The sequence below is a fragment of the Desmodus rotundus genome, chromosome X, assembly GCF_022682495.2.
Source record: "Desmodus rotundus isolate HL8 chromosome X, HLdesRot8A.1, whole genome shotgun sequence".
NCBI lineage: Eukaryota > Metazoa > Chordata > Mammalia > Chiroptera > Phyllostomidae > Desmodus > Desmodus rotundus.
Window position 1 is genome coordinate 21816681 of NC_071400.1, and position 24713 is coordinate 21841393.

General features: G+C 40.7%; 1 protein-coding gene across 4 annotated transcripts in view; it reads right to left on the bottom strand.

Moving 5' to 3' along the window:
• OCRL (OCRL inositol polyphosphate-5-phosphatase) overlaps window positions 1–24713 on the bottom strand; it is a 46832-nt gene that overhangs the window by 4239 nt on the left and 17880 nt on the right. For 2 of the 4 annotated variants that reach the window (XM_053917327.1, XM_053917326.1), the window contains exons 10-20: window positions 24446–24560; window positions 23187–23303; window positions 22894–23081; window positions 20550–20661; window positions 19100–19209; window positions 17473–17608; window positions 12967–13077; window positions 12208–12373; window positions 11723–11958; window positions 4006–4029; window positions 1749–1865 (exon numbers count right to left, since the gene is read on the bottom strand). In XM_053917327.1, coding sequence (XP_053773302.1) covers window positions 1749–1865; window positions 4006–4029; window positions 11723–11958; window positions 12208–12373; window positions 12967–13077; window positions 17473–17608; window positions 19100–19209; window positions 20550–20661; window positions 22894–23081; window positions 23187–23303; window positions 24446–24560 — 1432 coding nt within the window. The remainder of the gene's footprint in view (window positions 1–1748; window positions 1866–4005; window positions 4030–11722; window positions 11959–12207; window positions 12374–12966; window positions 13078–17472; window positions 17609–19099; window positions 19210–20549; window positions 20662–22893; window positions 23082–23186; window positions 23304–24445; window positions 24561–24713) is intronic. The other 2 variants (XM_053917328.1, XM_053917329.1) reach the window with 2 other exon arrangements.

Below are 24713 nucleotides of genomic sequence, written 5' to 3' on the forward strand. Positions count from 1 at the left end.
GGTTCTGAAGACCTCCCAGGGAGCATGAGAGCAGCAGGAAGTAAAGGGAAGGGTGGTATGCACATTCCTGATTGGGAATGGAGGTTTGACAACAGTGCCTGTTCTCTTATCTTTATGATTTGTGTCAAACTTTATTTCAAACCAGAAAGTTATCTTCAAAGGTTTTAGCCTGTACTTGATACAGCAGGGGACTGGATGGCTGGATCAGGAGACCGGGTGTTTCCACTTCTAGTCTGCTGACAGGGTACAAGGCAGAGTCCAAACAGTGGAGCCACATCCAAACACTGATACAGGTATTGCCCACTTTTTGAAAGCTCACGTTATGCCACTTTGCTTTCATGAAAGACCTACGTAAGTACCCGTTTTTGCTAACTGAAAGCAATCCGAAGAGAATTTTTGTTTTTATGAAAAAAAGTAAACTAGCATTCAGTGTCTGTCTTGCAGCAAGCCATCACACAGGCAGGCCACACCCCAAGCAGCCAGAGGGGCCCTGCCGAGCTCTTTCCCCAGAAACCACACAGCATCTCAGCATCAAGCCACCACAGTTTTGTACTGTGTCTGTGAGCATCTGCTTTATCTCCATTTATTTTGTGCATTCCTGATTTTATTATATATTAGTGCTATTTTGGGTTTTAAGTGTTATTTGTTATGATTTGGTATCAGGGGTGTCCCACCTGCGGACCACATGCAGCCCAGGATGGCTATGAATGCTGCCCAACACAAAACCGTAAATTTACTTAAAACATTATGAGATTTTTTTGTGATTTCATGTCACAGTGTATTTAACGTGTGGCTCAAGACAACTCTTTCTTCCAGTGTGGCCCAGAGATGCCAAAACGTTGGACACCCTTGTGTCATTCTGGAGATTTGGGAACACTCAAAAATATTTTCGTATAAATTAACAGTAACTGCTTCTATACTGTACACCATTTTGGCTTAAGAAAGGTTTCATAGGAACACTCTACTTCCGGGTAGTGGGGAGACCTGTGTTACGGAATGCTGGGACAGGAGTAAATGGCATGTCCACGGCAAACCTTGCTCTCAAGTTCTACTATTCTTCAGTAGATAAGGCAACATTGCCCCTCACTTTGGTCCCAATAAATTTCTCTGGGGGAACGGGTTGGAGGTGATTAGTATATTAGGTAGGATATAAAAGAAAAATGAGGACCAAATTTAGAAGACAGGCTTGAAGTTTGCTTTGAACTTTAAGATCTGTGCTGCCTGTGTGACAGCTAAAGCGGGCATGACAGACTCAGGCACGCAGCGGTCCAGGGGAAAGTCTGTGTAGCCGGGATGCAGGAGCACAGGGTTCAGGACCCAGCTCTGCCATGACGCTTATGCCCTGATCCTAGGTAAGTCAGGTCACCTGCAAGCTGTAGCTCTCACATTTGTCAATAGGGATACTTTCATCTGCCCAAGCAATCTGACAGTGCTACTGTGTGGAGGTAGCTCGGCAGAGTTGAAAGCTCTATACCCGGGGCGTCAAACTCATTTTCACCAGGGGCCACGTTAGCCTCGTGGTTGCCTTCAAAGGGACGAATGTAATTTTAGGACTGTGTAAATGTAAATACTCCTTAACTTTAAGGGGTTGAAATTATATTCAGTCCTTTGAAGGCAATCGTAAAGCTGATGTGGCCCCTGGTGAAAACGAGTTTGACACCTCTGCTCTACACTGACGTGAGGCATTAGCATTTCCCACTGGACGCACAAACCTTCCAAAGTCGCAGGGCAAGCCCACTCTCACTTACCTGCTGACAGGCGTTTCTGGACAAGTGATCCACCAGAAGCCAGATCTCCTTGGGGACCTGAAGGGGTTTCTCACTGGCGCCTTCATCCAAGGGAACCATCTGTAGGAGGGATTTCTCCTAAGAGATGAAATTCTGTCTGTAACTTATCTCCTTCAAATTCTGCTTAGTTAACTGAATGCAGCATACCAAGAGCCAGAAACACAACGAAAAATGTTAGATTCTCCTGAGAGAATCTAAGAGGAAAACCCAGAAGTGACATAAATTGGATCAATAACTAAATCTGAACTTGGACACGGTAGGGGAATAAACTCAATTATCTTACATTTATATAGTCAAATATAAATTATATGAAAAAGATGTCTGAAATGGGTTAAAAGGCATCTGAACGTAGTCTTCAAAAAAATCCTAGTGGAAAAAACAGTGACCAACTTTACTGCATCTTCCCCCCATCCTCCACCTCTAGCTTAAGGTCATATATTATATATGTTTAACTTTAGGAAATTCTCTAAATTCCATGTACAACCCCCAGCCGTAGCTTTAAGGGAAAGAAGAGAAGCATTTTACTACTTCCAGAGACTGTGTACACTAGAGCAGAGCGAAGGACTCTTCTTAACATTATGTTCTTCAATAAGCACTGGTGACCTTTTAAAGCCACTCTGTCTTTCTAAGGGAATGAGAAAAAGAAGGGAGTATGACAACAGCTGGTTACCATTTAAAATCTATTTTTCACATTGATTTGGCTTCTTTTCTTTCTTTCCCCAGGCTTCTATCACTTGATATTCCTGTTTCCTAGAGCTACCAGAACTTCTATTAGTGGCTCATCCTCTAACTTCTTTCTGGTTGCAAGTATTAAATCCAGGCATCCACATGATAGCTGAGCCAAAACCCTGTCCATAATGCACTCTGCTCTTTCTGGACCAAACTCAACACATACAAATTCTTTAGCAGATGCCACCAAACTTATCATATATAAATTATTCAGCATTGATTCAAGTACTTATAAAAAAATCTGACATCCAATTGGTACTTTTCCCATACTAAGCCCTTAAGGCAACACAAGGTACTGTTCAAGATGAAAAGACAGAACATGGCCTGCTATTAACGGGAAACGGGCCAGGAAGCAGAACCTTCACAATCCTTGGTGGTTTAAAAAGGTTAATAAAATGTCAGTAGGTTATATACATCATCCACTATCCATTTTCAAATTCATGTATGATAATACGAAATGTCACACTTGTGTCTCTGAACTCTGGAGAGAGATCATGCACAAGAAACAACACTTTTTAAAAAGTCCACAAATTATCCAGAACTCTGGTTTTCAAAGGGAAACCAGGCACACTTTTGTCTTCCTTTAACAAGCCACATTCAGTGCCTGATAAGCCCACACATCATAATGTCAGTGCTAATAACGAAAGCACAAAAAACAGTATGCCCTCTTCACCATGAAAATGCCTTAGCTGCATCAAATGGGGAGGTCACGTTAGGTACCGTGTGAAAGTGCTCTAGCAATGTTTTTCGAGCCCATGTTTCTCTGCTCACAGCCCTGTGTGGAGCTGGGCACTCCCCGGCTGAGAGAGACGGAGGAGCACTTCCCTAGGTTCCTCCACTGGGCTTTCAGCAGACCTCGGTTCTAGTCCCCTCTGCCCCACACTCCTGACCGCCCTGATGTCAGGAGCAGTATGACTCTAGTGAACTTTTCAACTGAGCTGGGCCTCAGTTGCCTCATCAATAGAATGCAGAAAACACCCGACCCTGTCTGAAGGCAGAGAGCTGGGGCAGATGATCTCTTATGAGCTCATTCAGCTCTGTGATTCTGTTCTTATGCTCTGTTTCAGGACCATATCTGCATATTTTGGGGGGAATTAATCACTATTATCACTCACCCCAAATCACTCCTAATGCACAAGTAATCCACTTCTGGTTTTACTACCATCGCAAACGGAGGACAGCTAAATGGCACCTTTCCTCCATCTCATGAGTGTTCAGATATCTCAGATAACTCTTTAGTTTTTTTCTCACTTCAAAAATACAAGTCTGGAGCCTTTAGTCCTACTGCTTTTATGCCATCGGTCCCAAAGACTTGACCAGTACACTAATTATCTTTCCTGTACTTTAGACACACTAAAAGTCACCTTTGGGGGATTTTCACAGAGTCAGAGGTCTCTGAAATGGGAAAGCCTAGGGACAAATTCCAAGGCCCACAGTTAAATGTTAATCAAGCACAGGGAAATGCATAACCACCAAGAGATTGCATTACCTTTTCTAGGAAGCTGTCTTCTTCCTGAGAGCAGAGCAAGAGAAGAAAGTCATTGACAGATAGAAAATGATTAGAATTAATTTACAGAATTGGAAACAGATCAGTATTATTAGCACTCAACTAGCTTACTAGATACATAAGCTTTAAACAGTTTTAAGTTCTTCAAATAAATCATGACTGTCGAAATGGAACACATTCTCTCCTATGCCAAGTCCTCTGTTACGTACACATTAAATTTTTGTGCAGTTTGCTGAGACTATCAGTCAAGAAACATTCATGTGCATCCCTACAGTTTTGTGTCCTTTGGCAGCTGCCAGCTGACCCAGCCAAGTGCCCACTGACATTTCCTTTTCATGTGTTGCTTGGAGGCAGGCCCTGCTGCTGCACCGTGCAGCTTCTTGCTTCACCCTAATGCCGATTCAATGGAAGAATTTGGTTGTGAACCCGCTGGTGGTGGTTCAGAGGGAAATGGTAGGTCTCTGTCCCCTCAACTGCCATTCCTCTCTCACCCTAGCCAGCCACAATTCTTTCTGTCACCCTGTACCCACTCCCCACCTCAAAGACCCCAAATATGGAGGCCCCTCTCAAATGTAAATTAATTTCATTTCAGATCTTTATGGGCCAGAACATCCATCTTTATCTATCCCCTGTTGTGCTGTCCTATAGGGTATGAGAGAAAAAAGAAAAGCAGGGGGAGAGGGAAGAAGCACTGAATTAAGAAGCGTTTTAAGCATCTATCTTTCGTGCTATTATTAAATCCAGTAACAACAGCAACAGTGACTATACCTCTGCCATGTACTGGGAATACTGCAAAGTAATTTTACAGATGAGGAAACTAGGGCCCTGAGAGGTTAAATTATTTGCCCAAGGTCACGTTATTAGGCAATAAGTGGCAGAATCAGGATTAGAACTCAGGTCTGACTCCACAGTCATTACCCCTGTGCTCCCTTAGACAACTTAAAAAGGACAATCAGACTGCTTCCTGGACAGAGAGGCGGGGGAAAGCTGTGAGAATGTATTCCACTCCCCAGCAGGCTGAGGACAGTGTGAAATCCCGGTAACAAGCAGCATAGTTGGCGGAAAGAGTACAGGCATTGCTGTTAGACAGTCCTGGGTACAGATCTCTGTTCTGCCTCTTATTAATTCTGTACAGACCTTAAACAAGTTACTAAACTTTATAAAGCCTCAGTTTTTCATCTCTAAAACAGGCATAACAATATTTACTTGAGAGGGTCAGAGAAGCAGCCTAAACCCAGGGGTGGTGGGACAGTGGCCAGCAGAAGGCCTGGGTCTCTCAAAGCTCCTCATACTCGCCAGAAACTCCCAACTGGAATCCCCCCAATCCTGCCACGGGCCACCAAGAACTCGAGTATAAATCTCATGGCTAAGGTCTGATAGTAAAAGGAAAGATCTGATCTTGCTGTCAAGAGATGTGCTGACGGCTGAGGGGGTGGGGGAGTTATGTGTTCTTTGGCATTTCAAGGGGTAATGCTGAGTGCATTTCCCCCAAATAACTATGATGTATGGTGAGTAGGTTGTTAGTCTTATTAGATACATTATGGATTAAACATTCCTTTGTGAGTTTACCTGGACTTTTAAATACCACATATAAATTGAAATAAAAATAATCAGAGTAACACTGTTTTGTAAAGTATACAGTATTTATAATTACAATACTTTTTAATGTCAAAGTTAATTCTGAGTGCCAAACATCTAATTTAATACAGTTTTGGAGCACAACTTTTTTTAAAATGTAGACTACTTAGTAACAAATAGAGAATCCACCTGTCTGTCAAACTCCATTTTGCCTCCCATAAATGCCACATGATATGATGAATAAAACTGGGCAGAGTTTTTTAAATACATATATTTCTTTTTTAAAAGATTTTTATTTATTTATTTTTAGAGAGAGGGGAAGGGAAGGAGAGAGGGAGAGAAACATCAATGTGTGGTTGCCTCTCATGTGCCCCCTACTGGGGACCTGGCCCACAACCCAGGCATGTGCCCTGACTGGGAATCAAACTGGTGACCCTTTGGTTCACAGGCCAGCACTCAATCCACTGAGCTATGCCAGCCGGGGCTAGGCAGAGTTTTTATATACTAACCTGGCAAACCAGGCCCTCAAAGCAGTATTCTTTGAACAGTGACCACTAGCAGTGCAAGGTACTGTACTAATGCCTTTTCGGGGTGGGGAGGATGAGAAATGAGTCTACAGAGGAGAAAGACATGGGTCCTGACTTGAGTTTGTAAGTGAGTTGGGGTGAGGAGTCCAGAATTTATGACCTGATATTGTCATAATTCACAAATATGAGTTCTCAATAAATGTTCAAACAAATAAACAAACAAAAAAACCAGAGTTCAAACGAAAGAGAGGTAGCTTTCACCTGGGGCTGTCACAATAGAGACATTTCACCTGGGGACATTTCACAATGGAGATGGGACCTAACTAGCCTTAAAAGACTCACAGGATTTTAGAGGGTAGCAGTGGGGTGAGGACATTACAGGTGTAAGAGGCAGAAATAAACAAAGGTGCAGAGAAGGTAAATCATGGGATGTGATTAGGGAAAATTTAGTCATTGGGTTTGTGGGGAGCATGGGGGGATGTTGAGAAAACCAGTGGAACATAAATCTGAAAAGGTATGTTGCAGTCAGATTTTGGGGGACCTTGAATAATAAGTAAAGCTATTTCGATTGCATTCAGCAGCTGTGGGGGAGACACTGACTACCTTTAAGCAAGGAAGTGGCAGGCCCCAAAGGTGTAGTACAGAGAGATCAATCTGACAGCCCCAAAGAAGAAAAATGCAAGGGTAGGCATACAGAGGCAAAGAGAATGTCAAAAGGCTATCAAGGTATGTCAAGCAGAAGAGAGTAAACACCTAAACAAAAAATCAGAAGATATTTTTAAAAATATCTTCTGCAGACAGTTGTCTGTATTTTCTCCCCACCCCAGCCAAACCCACCTCCCTCCCCTGCTTCCACCCTCCCCCTTGGTTTTGTCCATGTGTCCTTTATAGTAGTTCCTGAAAACCCTTCTCCCCACTGTCCCCTCCCCCCTCCCCTCTGGCTATTGTTAGATTGTTCTTAACTTCAATGTCTCTGGTTATAAAATTTTTTTTTTAATGAATAAAGCATTGAAAAATGAATGAAAGAAGAATCAAAAGAACCTTGATTAGATGGACAGTCGATTTACATTGTGAGCTAGCTATAGGCATAAAGTAGATATAAATTACAGTTATTTCAACACTAGGCTCAAGCCTGAAAATGGAAGCACCACTTAGCCCCGACTAATACACAGCGCACTCCTAAGGTTACTGTTAATTACTTAGTTCAACTGACCTGCCCACTCTCTGCAAAAGGCTACAGCGCTACACCATCGATCACATTAAAAAAGGGAACCTAGCTCAGGATTTCCCATTGGGGCAACACTGGCACACTGCAAACATACAGCAAATCATTCTGTACTCCAACATTCACCCTTAGAGAAATTTTCCCAGTAGTAAATGCAGCCAAAATAATGTAAAAGAGTCATTTAGAGGCATATTTACATTTAAAAAGTTAAAGCAGAAAACTGAATGGATACTCAAGTTCTAGAAAGGAATACTTCATGTGAAATTAAAGAAAAGAAACAAAAACCATACACTTGACAGGGTAAGAAATGGGTGGTTTGATCAGTAAGACAAAGAAAACCGTAGTACAGAAATCACTGGAGATGAATTAACCACTAAATTGCTATTATTATTTTAAATTTCTTATATTGTTTTCCTTAATAGGCATGTCCCCAAGCAAACACAGTTTGTCCACCCATTCCTCACCTTTTCCCATCCCTGTATTTACAAATCAAACCTTTAGCCCCGGTTGGTGTGGCTCAGTGGATTGAGGGTGGCCCTGTAAGCCAAAGGGTTGCTGGTTTGATTCCCAGTCAGGGCACATGCCTGGGTTGTGGGCCAGGTCCCTAGTGGGGGGTGCATGAGAGGCAACTGCACATTGATGTTTCTCTCCCTCTCTTTCTCCTTCCCTTCCCCTCTAAAAATAAATACATAAAAATTAAAAAAAAATCAAATCTTTAACCAGATTTGGGGCATTCAAATCTGGTTTCCTCTCCGTTAGTCCAGTCTACAAGCAACACTGGAATATTCCTCCCTATGTGTCACTTTACAAGCTCATAGCACTCCTGCTGGCTCTAGATGCCCTCTGGCTCTAGCATAAACTCATCTGTTGACTTAGAGACTCTCTATCCCCTGTCCCCTCCCTACCTAACCAGCTCTACACATTCTTATCCATAATACCCACTCTTCCCAGGGAATTCTTATAATTTTTCACTTTCACCTTCTAACCTTAATTTGCAATGTCCCTTATGCCTGGAAGAGCCTGCTCACCTAATGTATTAATACACATTTCTTAAATACTTGAACTTGACTCAAAATACTTCTATGACAAACCCCAAAACACTTTCCTAGTCCACTTTATTCTTATGTGCTGAACTAATTTCTAGTTATGTTAATGCTACATGAATGAAATATTCATTAAAGCCAAAATAGCCTGATTCTGAGATTGATTTTTATAGAGATTAGCTGGTTAATCAATAAGCTTTTATAGCATATAAGGGCTTGAGTGAACAGCACAGGAAAGGAATCTATTGTTAATACAAATTACAAGCTCCATAACTCTCATTCTAAATGACATTCCTAAATATTGACTTCTCAAACACATTGGACACTAGCCAGTAAAGGTGGTTAATGTTTAGATTATCTCTAACCAAACTCCCTATTAACCCTGATTTAGAATTTAGCCATACTGTACAAGTAAAGTTTCATCACCACTAAATTTCAGAACCCACATAAACTCCATAATACTTTGTATCCAATGTGTAATGCATAAATATTGGTGATTATATGCTAATTATATGCTAGTTAATAAACCAAAAAAGTCCATCTTAATTCTGGTAAAGAATAAAGATAATTAAAGATTCTCCTCTGTTTGCCATGGAGACTAATCCCAACAATTGTAGGAGTGGCAAAGTCACTGTTATTGAGATGGGAGGGAAGAATGAAAAAGACTTATGCCAGCTACTGAGTTCTGCATTTGGTGGGAAGAGGGTGTGGCGCAGGAGTCTTTCTGAACTGGTATGTCGGCAGTCAACACAGGCACCGAACTGAGTTCTGGTTTCAGTAAAAATTTAGAGCAAATAATACAAAGAAGACGACAGACACCATTATTAATAGTATAGTCTCCAAGGATTTGAAGTATATTGGCTCGTGGAAGAAACAAACTAAGAAAGCATTTCAGAAGGGCAAAAATCAAAAGTGGGAAAGATATTATGAAGGGGGTACAGATAATGTTCGATTTCTTGCTTACTGGCCCACACTAATATGGATTATTTCCTCATTAATGAAATACAGGAATTTAATAATGCAAAAATGCAACAGGCTGTGAAAAGAATCAGAACTCTAAATCCTACAAAATAAAAGCTTTAAAACAATAAAGAAATAATGACCACACACTTATAATTTGATAAGAACTTAGCAATTTTGTAAAGAAAAAAATGATCAGGGTTCTATTTTTTTCAACCTTAAATCATTTGTGCATAAAAAGAAGGAATGGGCTTCCTACAGGGCCATTAACTTTACTAAAGAGTTTGGCTACTTCGTATTCATGATCAAACATGGTTAAATTACCTGATAATATTTCAAATAAAATTTTAAAATTTTATGCTGGCTGAGCCTCCTTCCAGCCACTTTAATGTGGGACAATTACAGTCAAGGGTATTATAGCGCTTCTGCCAACCCTGACCAAAAGTAAACGTAGATTCCAGTTTACTGGAAATAAGGCGGGAGGAGAGATTAAAGGGATAAGTTTAAAAAATTACCAAGAGGAAACAAACAAATACAGGAAATGGTGGATTTTTGACTGGTTAAGTGTCCTGGACTCTTAAATATACTCAGTGCCATTAAAGAAAAAAAGGGGAGACCTCTTCTACTCTAAAAGAGACTGAAGGGACCTCACCAAATGTAGCGTATGAATCCAGATTGGGTTTTGGCTTTAAGAAAGCTACAAAATTCTTGGGACAACAGGAGAAATCTCTATATAGACTGCCTAGTCTTCTTAGACACAAAAAGTTGAAAAACCCCTGAAAAATGGTGTTTGGGATACAAAATAGAGAGGGAAGACAATTTTTCCAGGGACCGGGGTGAGGATGGGGGCAGGATGGGGAGTGGGATAAAGCTGCACTTGCTCACCTCCTGCTGTATGGCCCGGTTCCTGACAGGACACGGACCACTATTGGTCTGTGGCCTGGAGGTTGAGGCTCCTGATTTATAGTATATTCTAAAAGGTTAAATGTTAAAAATGGAAGACAGGTCTATGGTGGTAGAATTAAAAACAAGCACCATAAAAAAAATAACAGAATGTCAGCCTATGAATTTCTGAAGAAAATGGTTCTCTCTTGAATAGAGGTAACATCTTCAGTCATGAGGGCTCTAGGGAAACAAGTATAATTCCAAGAAAGAATGCCGGCACTGAACTCAAGTGTTTTAATCTGCCCTCTGAGTCATAGCTAAAACAATTCCATGGCAACAGAACAGACCACACTCAGACAAGCCAGCAGCCTGCCCATTGGCCCAGCCCTCTGGTGAGATGATACGATCACTGCTCCGGCCAGGGCGAAAGATCAAGTGAATTCTAATGGTCCTGATAACGTATGGCTCTCCCGTCACCTAATTTTCCTTGGGAAAAGATCAAGAATATATTTTAATAGCCTAATGAGGTCTGCACACAAATCCAACAATACATTCATTTAGAAGAAAACTTAACAGGATGAACTTGTTACTAAATCAATTTATGGTACTAAAGATAATACAGTTTCTGTAGGGTGGTGGTTAACATGTTCGCATCACACTAAAGATAACACAAGCATTTCCTCCATAAGGGCACTAATATTACTGCTTAGTGATGGGGAAGAAAAATTCTCCTTCTTTCTGTTCTTGAGTCACATTAAACATATATCAAACTTCTGGGCACATTATAATCTTCTGGAATGTTGGTATGTGCAGATTCCTGGGCCACACACCCTGAGACTCTGATTCAGTTGCCAGAGGTGGTGTGAGGGACCTGCACTTGCGTGACCACCCCCAGGGCTCCTAAGGCAGATACCCTGAGGTTCACATGTAGGTCTGGGGTGCAGTAAGCAGCCACGTTTTACTTGGATTATATAAGATATACTGAGAAGCTGTGGACTGGAGGTTAGAGAATCTGGGAAATAGATTTGTCACTAACGTATTCCCCGTTGGGCAAGTTCCTGTCTCTGTGCCTCAGTTTTCTCATGTGTTTACTGAGCATAATACTGCCTCTTCCACCAACTGCACCTCACACACATGCCACTTTATGCAAGTGACTTAGAAATATGAAGAGCGTGACAAACAAGCATTCTATCTTTGAGAAGGGAACCTTTAATCTAATTCAGTGAATTTAATATCACCTACTATATTCCTGACAAAAGCCAATAACATTACCCTTTCCTCTTTCCTTTTAGGCATAATCTAATGAAAGTAGTGCGAGAGCAAGTGACAGTCTTGTTCTTATTTATCACATGACAGTTCCCCCTCAGCCCCACCCTACCCCCCCACCCAACAAAAAAGAAAGCACAGAGACAATGGGGACATTACTTAAGTATTGTGAAAATTATATTTAAAGGAGGTTCATGTCTTGGGATGTTTCTTACCAAGTCTATGAGTTTGGTAACAGGAACTTCTCGAATTGGTCTCTTCATTCGGCACAGAGCCTCTAAGGATGTACCGAAACAGCTTGGGAGGTAATTTCCACTGATGGTCAAAAAGTAGTCTTTGCCTCGATCCAGGTGAAGGACAAGAATATCTTCAATTTTATCTTCCCCTGAGTTCAGGATGGTCACAGAATCTTTGCTGACATACACGTCAAGGGAAATGTCCACTGTCTCATCTGAAATGTGACATGACACATGGTAAGACAATCGTCCAGTGGAAAAAATGGGGATGAGAACTAACGGAAGAAGTGTCCTCTAAAAAATTATCAAGAGACAAAGGGGAGATTGGACAAGCAAAAGAGGCATGCCCAGTCAATGACAGTGAAGGTAAGAGACATGTGGTTAGAAAACAAGAAGTTAAACAAAGGGAGGAGATAGGAGGAGGTAGTACGTGCAGCAGAGACAACGGTAAAGGAAAAACTCACTTGGCTCCAAGTAGCCCTCAAAAGGTTCAGCCCGAAGCCATGGCTTGCAGTACTGGCTGTCATTAAGTTTAGGGATGAAAGAAAAATGGCAGGGAACCTGTCCATTGTTGCTGATCTGGAACTTCTCCTTTTGCAGTTGCCGAAACTTCACATTCTCAAACACAAACTGGGGAATAACAGACAGACACAAACATGCATCACTAGTAGGGGAAGTAAGTCAGTTGGATTATTCCATAGAAAATAGGAATAAAGAATGAGGTAATTATTAACCAGGTGTGCAACTGCCATATACACTCACCAACTCAGCCAGCTGTACACCATCCCCTCTCATATATTATTATACTCACACCAGCAGAGGAGAAGTTACACAGGTTTTACTACTTCTCTAGGCTACTCTGATCGTTCCTGGTTGTTCAGATATGAATTAGCCAGCAATTCTAAAATCGTAAATAAGAGTGGCTAACATCTGAGGGCTTATTTTGGGCCAGGTGCTGTTTTAAGAGCTTCGCATGTCTTAACTTGTGCAGTCCTCGCAACCACCCCTTTATCCAGAAAAGGAAACTGTGGCTTTGAAAGGGTAAGATACTCGCCTGTGGTCATAAATACACTAGAGGCACTGCTGCGACCGGAATGGAGGCAGTCTGCCCTCAGCAGACACAGCCTTCGCCACTTCGCCATGTTGCCGTCTCTAAGTCACATGGTTTTCCCTGTGCTAAGCACGATGGGCAGCAGAAGGCGCTGCTGTGTGTTTTTGCTCACCTCCCTCCTGCTGAGTTCTAAGGAAGGAAGGAAATCATTTTCCATTCTGTCCATGATGCGCACAATATCTTCAAACACTTTCCGATACCTCCTTTCATCGACAACCTTCACCTGAAAGAAAACAAACGTTCTTTTCTTACATGCTCCTACCTCATCTTCTTGTAAGGCTACCTAACAATTAAAACTGGTCATTACAGCAATCATTTCAAATAAACTCTGGCTCAAACAACACCCTCAAACACTTTCTGCTATCCCCATCCAAAACTTTTACCTGAGAGAAAACAGACCCTTATTTCAGTCTTATGGGCTCTCAACATAAATATCTCTGAGGCTAGCAATTTTTAAAAGGTCACTAAAGCAAACATAAATTAAACTAAGCATTACAGAATCACACACTTTAAGATAAAGGTAAGGTTAACTGGTTAACTTCCTGGAAAAGTTAAACATCTGTGCTAAGCTTGACGATAATAATATATATTTGAGAAGAATATTTTCTTGATCCATGATTGTTTGGTGGTGGAGAAAATGTGATGATTCTGTAACATGATTTCCTGCATTGTACAAAATGACAGTGTCAAAACGTACCTTTTCCTGTTTCTAACAATGATCATAAAGTGTTGAAACAGCAGAAAAAATGGTTAAAGCATTTACCTCTATTAGCTGTCATTCGCAATGCCAAGAATCGTAACATCAATGCTCAGATCAAACGTAATGATAAATGTAGGTTAGTAAATGGAGCCCATGACCATTTTAGAAGAGGGCTGACCCAAAATATCCTAGATTAGACTAACAGCATGATAACAGACAACTCATCCTGTCCAAGAGATCAAAAATCCTCCTATGTGACACAGCACTTTCAGCTTCCTGATGTAGCTGTGTTTTTTCACTAGTAAAACTTCATACAAATCGCCCTGACTGGTGTGGGTCAATGGACTGAGTGACAGCCTGTTAACCAAAGGGTCGCCGGTTCAATACCCAGTCAGGGCACATGCCTGGGTTGCAGGCCAGGTCCCCAGTAGGGGGTGCATAAGAGGCAACCACACATTGATGTTTCTTTTCTTCCCTTTCTCCTTCCTTTCCCCTCTCTTTAAAAATAAATAAATAAAATCTTTTTTAAAAACTTCATACAAATCAATGTCAAAAATGAACATAATTAACACAGCATTTGAACTTATTGAGATCCCAGTTTCTTTTTAGAATAGAAAACTTCATAAATACAATATGAAGGCAGTAAAGGTTATAAATCAAACTTGGAAAATAAAAACATCAAAGCTGAGCAAACATCTCAAGAGACTGGGGAAGTTTTACATCTCTGAACCATAACACTTGAGAACTGAGGAGTAAGCCATCACCACTGTCACCGGAGTCCATACTACACTGTTAGCTTAAAAGGAATGTTATACTTTTTAGTACTTTTACACAACTTTACGACTTTTTATTTCAAAAACTATTTTACATGTGTCATCTTATATTCACAACTACCTGTGAGGCTGCCAAAGCAAAGATTCTTGTTCTGATAGCTGAGAACCTCAAGATACCAATAGATAAACCGAGCTGCTCACTGCCACAGTTAATACCAGAGGTGAAACCTGAACTTCTAGTGTAAGACCCTTTCCAAAACACCCGCTGTGCAACAGGATCAACTCGGGTAGGTCTTAAAAACGCAGATACTTCAGGCTACTAATCAAAATCTCCAGGGCTGGGGTCCATGTACCTGCATCTAAAAAGCTCTACAGGCAATTCTTATGTCCACTGAAGTCTGAGAGCCAATGCAACAGATCCCATTACCAAGTGCAAGAGTGGGAACCCTATCTTAGCTTAGTTTCAGCCAGTGCAGAGCAAGTCTTCTGAAGTTAATCAGCCACTGAGTACTTGATCCCTTTGTTAAAAGTCATTGATGCCAATGGTGGTAAAATTATAATGTGGTTTTTAAAGCCTCTAATCATAGCATGTCTAAGAATCCAAAATATGGGGTGGTTTATTCAATAAAAATCAAAGCTTTCTCAGCAGATTATCATGATCACAGCCCTTAATGGCACCTTAAAGACAATGAAGGGAAAACGTGATAGAATGTCACCATCTAGTAAATCCATTTCAGAAAAGGAAATTAATTTTTTAATCTTTAACATTTTTTTAAAAGATTTTATTTATTTATTTTTAGAGAGAGGGGAAGGGAATGAGAAAGAGAGGAAGAAAAACAGCAATGAGTGCTTGCCTCTTGCACGTCCCCTAATGGGGACCTGGAGTGCAACCCCAGCATGTGCTCTGACTGGGAATCAAACCAGCAACCCTTTGGTTTGCAGGTCCACGCTCAATCCACTGAGCTACGTCAGCCAGGGCAGAAAAGGAAATTATTGACAAGATTCGGAATTAAGAAAAAAGTACAATGAACTAGATATTTACATAATAAAGGATAGCTCACCAAAACACACCATTGAAATTTTTTTTAAAAAGCAAGTTGCAGACCAACACATACAGTATAAGACCACTTATGATATATACACACCAACGTACCAAACAATACTGTATTATCTGTGGGTAAAGAGAAAAGTATATGCAAAGGTCTAGAACTGTGTCCAATATAATAGCCAGTTGCCACATAGGGACCTTTAAATTACTTCAAAGTAAACAGAACTGAAAATTCAGTTCTCTAAGTCATGCTGGCCACACTTCAAGTGGTCAATAGCTGCCTGCAGGTAGTAGCGACTGCAGTGGACAGGAGAGATCGACAACATTTCCATCGTCACGGAAAGACCTATTAGACAGTGCTGGTCTAGTCATTGGCCTAGCTGGGACTTAGGGGTTTGGGCAAAGGTGGGAATGAGGTGATAGAACAGGAACTGAAGAACTTCAGGCTTATCTGTAAATTCTGCTTAAATATTTTTAATTTTAAAGAGAAAACACTTTGGAATTCCTGTGTAATTTAAAAAGTATTAAAAGCTAGAAAAATTGACCTTTATTAAAAATACATAAAAATACACAGAAAGCATGGAAAAAATTAAATATCCTACTGGGAGCTCTGTATTAATATGTATGCAGTATTCCAAATAGTCCAAAGTTCTGAAAAGAAATACAAACATATCTGATAGCCTATCTAGTCAGTAAGTTCTTTGGAACCATTGCGGGGGTAGTAGAAAGAACATCTATAAGGCCTGGGAGTTAAAAAGACTTAAGATTTGAATCTCAGCAATTCTTCTAGCTGAATGCTCTTAAAGAAGCTATTTAAATGCATTGGTTCTCCATTTGCTCATCTGTTAAATGAGAAATATTTAACTGAAAGCACTGTCGTAAGGAGTAAGTGAGATATGTGTAAATTGCCTTGTATAGTCCCTGGCACATACTACCTATATTTGAGGAACATTTACTATTATTATTATTTTAAAATTTCAAAATGCACAAAAGTCAAATCATGAGTGCCTCAGTAAAATTTAGAATGTCTTAACCTCACTAATCCTCATAAGTAGGTACATTTTATCTCCATTTTGTAGAGGAGAAAACTGAGGCACAGGAATGTTACATAAATTTTCCATCGTTACACGGTTACATGGAAAGTGGTTGAGCTGGGACACAAATCCAGGCAGTCTAACTCTAAAGCCCATCCTATCCAGCCCTGCACCATACAGATTCTGACGGATTACATGACCACGGGTCTGGGAAATCTGTAAGAAATAATCTAAATGTACTAGCTGTAATAAATCAACACGATCCCAAGATATAACCTTCATACTAACAACAAACAGCTAGATTATAAATGTAAAAACAAAAACTTTCCTCACAAGAGACTCAAACAAACAACAACAAAAAATTAAATAACCGGCCATTAATCCAGCCCAGGATATAACGGAGTTAAAGAAAAATGTAAAACCTGTGTTCCCGGATGGGAAAACTTCACTGTGGGGCTGACAATATGCTTCTTTAGGTTTACACAAAATTGGCTCTGTTCTGACCAGTCTGTACTTTCGCTCCTGCTGTTCCCACCCCTCCATCTGGAATCTCTCTCCTGGTGCTTCAGCTCTTTACTATTTATCTGACGAAAAGCTACCCATCCTTTAAAACAGGGGTGTCAAACTCATTTTCACCGGGGGACACATCAGCCTCGCAGCTGCCTTCAAAGGGCTGAATGTAATTTTAGGACTGTATAAACGTAACTACTCCTTAACTGTTAAGCGAGAGCTCGGCGCTGCCGCCTAGAAACAAGGTGAAGGGCCAGATTCGACCCGCGGGCCTTGTGTTTGCCGCCTGTGCAAAACCTAGCCTCTCTTTTTTAGGTATAAGGACTTTAGGAGGCTAAGGTTACTACTGAGCCATTATGTAGCATGAGAGTCACTTAAGAGCCACAGAGACAGCATTTAGGAGTGTCAAGGGTGCTAACTTCTTGATGCAGCAAATGACTGTTTGGTTATGGAAACACTTATGGCTCAGGGAATTGTTGATCTGTTTTGAGTTTAAATAATGCCCTAAGAATAGATACTTAACACACAAACGAATGAAAAAACAAGTGTTTACCCCGATATGGAAGAGGGCGCTAACAGGCTTATGGTCACTGGTTTTCAGCTCCATGTGACTCCGGTAATGAAGCTGATTAACATTTGTTCCTCTCCAAAGAATTCGGTCACACCAGGCTGGAACCCGACATTTCCCGCTGCAAATAAAGAAAGGAATTATAATGAGAACATACCATGCAAGAATGTAATACCTACCACACTGGTTCAAACCTGGGTTAGGCCCTCTTGTTATACACCTCTCCTTCCTTAACAACCCAAGTATATTCCCTGCTATACTGCAAACTCTGCGAAGGGACGTGTCTCACTGAATTCCCAGCCCATAGCACAGTAAATGTTGCAAAGTAGGTGTTCAATGAACACTTATCTAATGAAATAAACAGTCCCCTTAAAATTAGGATTACATCTTCAACAACACTGTCCTGGGGGAAAGTATGATGGTACCTTCTTAAATACCCTCAGAAGGTCAGAATTCTATTCAGAACATGTCCTCCTCCTTTGCTTTATAAACTGCAATGATACTTACAACAGCTAGACAACTAATAGAATCTAAAAATCCAATCCTATATTCCTAGGCTGGGCTTAATCTCTGGAGATGAGCAATTGGATTTCTCCTTTAAACATGGACTTTTATGGGCAAGTCTAAATTCTTCTAATAGAAATGAACTAACATCTAAGCATGGAAGTGTGAACACATAAGAGCCCATAGAATAAAAAGGGTCGGGAAAAAGCCCGCTTAGCATTCTGTTAAAGTGAGGAATGCCTCGTGCACCTTATCCAGAAGGTGACACGAATAAGTTAGCAGCAGCTCTACAACTGACTCGCAAGTCAGGTGAGTGGAAGAAACAAGACCAAGTGTAGAGATCTTCTGTCAGTGTCACTTTTCACTTTCTGACCAGCTCCCATGGACCACAGACTCCTCCCACCCCGTCCTAGTGCTCCGAGTGTAAAGAAGCTAAATACACCCAGGGATTCTCTCTTTCAAGCTTCTGGGCTCAGCCAGCTAGGAAAGCACAGGAAACAAAGAAAGAGACCATAGGTGGAAGACAAATAGTTACCAGAAATGTACCACTGGCCCTGTACTGGGGGTAATTAGGAAATCAAAGGGCCCCCCAGACAGTGGGTCTTAGAGTTCTCTGGCAACTGCAGATGGTGGGCCCAGGCAGCAGTATTTTTTTAAGTCCCCAAAAGATTTTAATGTGTATTTGGGATTGAGAACCACTGTGCTTCAAGAACTTTCATGGCTCTTTGCTTTCATCTTCTGGTGTCTTGAGTCAAATAGTTAAGAAATAGTTTAGAAAAAAACAGTTGGAACAGGGCAATAGGTAAGGAAGTAGGGGTAAGATCAGGAAGGTCAAAATCTAAGCAAGTCTGCTGGGTGACAGAAATAAGGCACTGCAAACAGCCTGTAAAACTTCAACAGCCCTGACGCAGAGATTATGCTTTTTAAAGATACGATCACCTTTGAGTACACATGAATAAATTTTTTTTCTATAATAGCAGTGAGCCATCAGGTCTTTTATTTCTGCTTCTGGCATGATCTAAAAAGTTCCTAGCCCTTCACCAAGATGGAGGGACAGAAAAAAGATCAGGCCTTACTCTACTCCATGAGGAGGTTCTTGCTACTTTACCTGGAATCCCATCGGTCTGTTTTAGAGTCATACTTATAAGTGGGGATAAACTTGATTTCCCCTTCAGTGAAGTCAACAAAAGCTTTTTTCTGTGTGCGTTGAATATTTAGCTAGAAGTAGAAAGAAGCATCACGTTACCAGGGTAACACCCTTAATGTAAGTGATCAGCCATTTCTAAGTAGCTAGTTCCATAATAACCTTTGCAACTGTCAGATATATAAAAAAAAAATTCTGTACCTTGTAAATTAAATTATGCCATTTCTATATCACCCAAACTCACCAATAGATAGGATGCTCATTATGAGCACATTGCTAATTATTTATTGGTAATAGCAGTCAGGGAAAATGGAAAAATAGAATCTGAATAATCCTAAATTCCCTGAAGGTACAGAAGAACCATCTATTATAATTTTACTTTAAAAAAAAAGGCACACAAAATGTTGAATGGCTAATTCCAAAAGCCAAATTCAGTGAATAGCTACAGATTGATTTGAAAGGTATCCTCACTCAAATATTTTTATCAGAATTACATAAGACTAACAATTTATTCCAACTGTACCCCCTTTGGATGCAGAATAGAGGAAGCCATGGACAGAAATTCACCAGCCAACCTCAGTGTGAAGGAAGACACAGGCAAGAAAGGCTCACTAAAAAAAAACTATTGTTGCAAAACACCTGAAATTTCATAATATGAAAAGGTCAAAAGTCTCCCATAAGGATTTAAAGACATTCAAATCAAGTGAAACATTTTCTTCCCTTAATAAGAAGCATTTACTTTTAGCATCCTGTATCCATAAGGTGAAAGAAAAATTCAAGTCATGTGCTAGGTTCTGAGGTATATTTACAGAAAACTAGGTCCCTGAATATCAAGTTCCATAGAAATGTTAACTGAGTCAATGCTTTCCCTGCAGGTTTTAACATCTATAACCTAGCTTGTTCCAGCTTCTTAATCAGTTCTCATTAAACCAGTCTCTGCTATTTGTCCCAAACTTTTCTTCTGTGCTTCCCAGTCCCCTCACAGGGCCTCTCTCTTTTACCTCCAAGCTGTTGCCGAGCCTGCCAAATAATCATAGAGCAGCTTTCCCTGTTCCGCCTGCCAAACCACATGAATATGGCTGAAGGCCCACTTCCTCCAGGAAGTGTTCTCCAATTCATTCCACCCATCGTTGAACTCACTGACACAAATCTCTTCTTGACAAAACTTAATGAATAAACTTTATATTTACTTTTTATCACTAACGCTACCTCCCCTCCTGCCATCTAAGCACTTAATAAAAGCAGTACCAACCTTGTGTGTATTCGCTGCGTCACTTAGTCACACTGTTTCCCAACACAGTGAGACCTTTCTATCTATTCCTAGAGTAAGGCACACCTCCCACACGCCTATGTCATAAACCTAACAATGTATCTGCTATCTAGGAAAGTACCTACAAAATGAAAATTTACTTACCTGGTCAAATTTCAGGAGTCTCTGAAGATCATTCTTGTTAATAAGACTCTTCACTTCATTGGCATCAGGCATGCAAAGTCTATAGTTCAAATCTCCCAACCAGATGACAACACTGAGTATCAAGAAATATATGAAAGGAAGTAGCCATAATTAGCATAAAAATCAATCACAGAAGGGAGAAAAGAAAAATGGGTAGATTACTGATAAGGATTTGTTTATCACACTCTGACCAAGGGTGGAACCTGTAACTATCCTTTGGGGCAAGGACTATCAACACCTGAGAGAGACTAGGGATTAAAAAATAGCTGGGAGGATAGGCACTGCCAACACGGAGAACAAACATGGGGAAATAATACAGTATATGTATGGAATTCAGAAGCCAAGGAGTTAACTGCCTGAGAAAAGTATGTAGTTTATTTGCTGGACTAGCTTCAAACTTTTGCCTGGCTGCTTGCCAGGTCTCTAGGGGAAGCAAATCTGAACGTGTTCTGCCTCTATGAGCCCTGACATTCTGCAGACTCTCCTCTGAGGTCTGCGTGGTCTGAACAACACCTTTCCCAGGCAGGGGGGCTCACTGGGAAAAGTGGGTCCACGGCTTTGTGCTGCGGCCAATCTGTCTACCCCTGCCCCAGACCTGCACCCCAAATCCAGGCAGAAAGGAGGCTGCAATACGCTGGGATCTACAGGCTCCCATGAGATCCTCAGGCTCCCAACCAAACCAACAGCCCCTAGATGCACTGAGAACCCCACAGGGAAGACCCTGAAGTTACCACACCAAAACAAAGTCTCCTGTGAGCTATCTCAAACAGTGAATGAGTCTCTGCCAATCTCAAGTGTAACACGAAATTTCTGGAATCCTGTGGAAATAAATTTATGGAACTTCAGGGCAACTTTATGACCATTAACGTCAAGGCCTTGACATTACCACTGTGAAGCAGAGCTCCCTCTGCACCTAGTTGCCGACACAATGTGGAAGCAGGCCAACATCACTCTCCTTCCTCACTCTTTCCTCAATTACCTTACTCTGTACTGATTCTAATACCCTGAAACTATGTTTTCTTTTCCTACAATTCCCATCTCAAATCACTTATTCTAAACCACATCGCCTTCTCAGAATTTCAATTACCAGTATTAATTTCTTTACAACAAATCATTTTCTACCACCCAACCCATTCCCCTCAATTGATTTTTGCTTCTATCCTTGTTAAGTTCCATTCTTCACTAACCTTTCTCTCATATTGATCCATTGGGGTCTTTAAATCTCTAGCACCCCTATTCTTCATGATTTATACCTATTAAAAGAATAATGTAGACCTACATATACTGGCTTGAAAAGAGATCTACAATAAAAAGGATAACACGGCCCCATATAACAAGTATGTGTGTGTCTGTATGTGCATACAGAGAAGTCTAGAATATCACTATTCAAAATAAATACAAAGCACATCACAAATGCAATTTTCTATTTTCTAGTAGCTATATTTAAAAAAATAAAAGAAACAAGTGAAAATAACTTCAACAATAAGTTTCATTTAACTCAGTTTCATGTTTATCATTTCAACATGTAATCATTACTAAAAATTTTAGATATTTCACATGTTTTCCCAAGTCTCTGAAGTCCACTGTACAGTGGGTGCTTACAGCACATCTCAGTTTGGCCTAGCCGCTTTTCAGTGCCCCGGCTACCCATGGCTACTGGCTGCCATGCTGGACAGCACAGGCCTAGGATACACGCCAAACTGTTAGCAGTGGATTCCTTTGCAGAGAGGGACTGGCTGGGAAGAGCAGAGGATAAGAAATCAGGGATTTTTACTTTTAATTTTATCTCTTATTACAATTTATAATAAACATTTCTATTTTATAATTTAAAAAAACAGTGAAAATGGACTCTGATCGACAGACCCCTCCTGCATTACTCCAGATGTCCTCTAGAACTAACCTTTCCTCTGATAGCAAATTTAATTTCTCTGCCTCAATGAATCTGCTACTCCTCCAACCCTCTCTTCTTTGTAACCCCATCCCTAAATGGCAATCCCTTACTCTTCATGGTTCTACAGCACAGGTGGCAAACACAAGGCCTGCGGGCCGAATCCGGCCCTTCACCTGGTCTTATCTGGCCCGGCACCTTGTTTCTACCCGGTGGCAGCACCAAGCTCTTGCTTAACTGTTAAGGAGTCGTTACGTGTACACAGTCCTAAATTACATTTGGCCCTTTGAAGGCAACCTCAAGGCTGATGTGGCCCCTGGTGAAGATGAGTTTGACTCCCCTGTTCTACAGTTTCTCACCCGTTTATTCTTTTCTCAACCCCACTATTCAAAGGCTAAAGGAGACTTAACCACTTACTCATGTTTCATAATGTTCAGCTGCGGGAGCGTCTGATTTGGGACCACAAAACTCATTCGTGCACAAATGTCCTTATAATCTTGATTCCTTCTCTCAAAGTCCTCCACATGCGCAGCCAGGTGGGAATTGACAATACAAAATGTAGTGTTGTGGAACACAAATCTCACAGCCACCCCACCTTTGTTTCCCTGTTGGCAAGAGCAATTACTCAGTTAGTATAAAGACACAGATAGCGAATGAACCTCTCATGGACATAAACAATAATCATCAAGCTCATTTCCAAAGGAACTCACCATTTTCCCCATGATTCCAGTTCCAACTGTTTCTGTAGCAACATCATGGATATACTGCCACTGATCCTTTCTGGCAAATATCAGGAGCATCATCCCAACTAGGCGAACTAGTTGAACCTACGAGATCCAGGGAGTTAGAAAAGGTCCATGTCAATAGCCCTCTTTTTAGATACCACCTATCTAACTTCCCACAACTAATTTTCCACCAAGAAGACATAGCAAATGCCTAAATCTGAATCCAAATCAGCTAATTTCCCAGTGAACCCCATAAAGCAGGAAATAAAATTTCTCTGGGGAAGCTCTAACCTGGCTCTGACCAGTAAGAGTTAAAAGTCTTCAGGGGACAATAAGTGCACTCAGCTCTAGAGCCATTATTCTAATCACTGTTTTAGCCTATCAGGAGTAGGGAGCATTAAAAATTCAAATAGCTAAGAGAAAGGCTCTATCCCAGCTTGTTCCTTTTGCCCTCCTTCCTAGTTTCTGATTTCCAATTTCCTAAGAAATGAACATTTATAAAACGTCAGTCCTTTTTATTTTGATTATCTTAAGTCTATGAACTACAGCTAGAAATATGTCTGAAATATGTACCAGCCAGGGATCTACAGGACAGGAATAATATCATCAGGATTTTAATTATCTACATCAACTGTTAGAAGGTACAGATAAAAAATTACTCAGGCAGGTGACTCCTTCTAAAGGTCTCAGCGTGGTAGCCCTCCAATTAAAATGACTCTTCTGGTAGTCTCCACCTTGTGCCCTCTGAAGACCAACAAATTGGCCCATCTGGCTAAAGTCAACTGTACTCTTGACTTACAACCAAGTTGCGAACTCATTTAAATTCCCTAACATTTGTATTCTTGCTCTGTTCCAAAACATCCCCTATGCACCCACATCCTTCCAACTGCTTTTCTGTAAAGTCTCCATTTCTGACCACGTCAGTGAATAATTTCAATTTTAAACTCTTACCGCACAAATCAGTGACCTTATATGTAATTATTTCGAGTTAATTATTGTTATAAGAACAAAGTTCTTTTTTTCTCCTAAAAGCTCCCCGAGCAATGAAAATATAGGATGAGAAAGCTCAGGGAGTTTTTTTCTAGGAGATAAGTATAAAAACGAATAGGCTTCCCTATTCCAGTACTACACAAGGGGAAAAATTCAATTAAACCATTCATTTGGAACAAGTTATACATAACAATAAATTCTAGGGAGTTCTATTTATAGCCACATACTAAAAAAAATAATTAAATGTGACTTACTTTCTTATACTTGGCTTTGGAATGCAAAGCCCTTTCCACAGCCATGGACCACTCTTGTTCTTTCATGGAATCAAAGTAGAAAAAGGCTTCGGTGCTCAAGTCCAGCTCTTGGAATCTGAGAAGCAAGAGGTGAAATCTATACATATCCCATAATTATCTCTGACTACGTCCTGTCCCATTTTGAGACATTAGGTGAAAAAAGGAATGGGAGAGATTTTGTAGAACTGGTGTGTTGACCAGGTGATCACTAAGGACAAGTAGCTTTTCA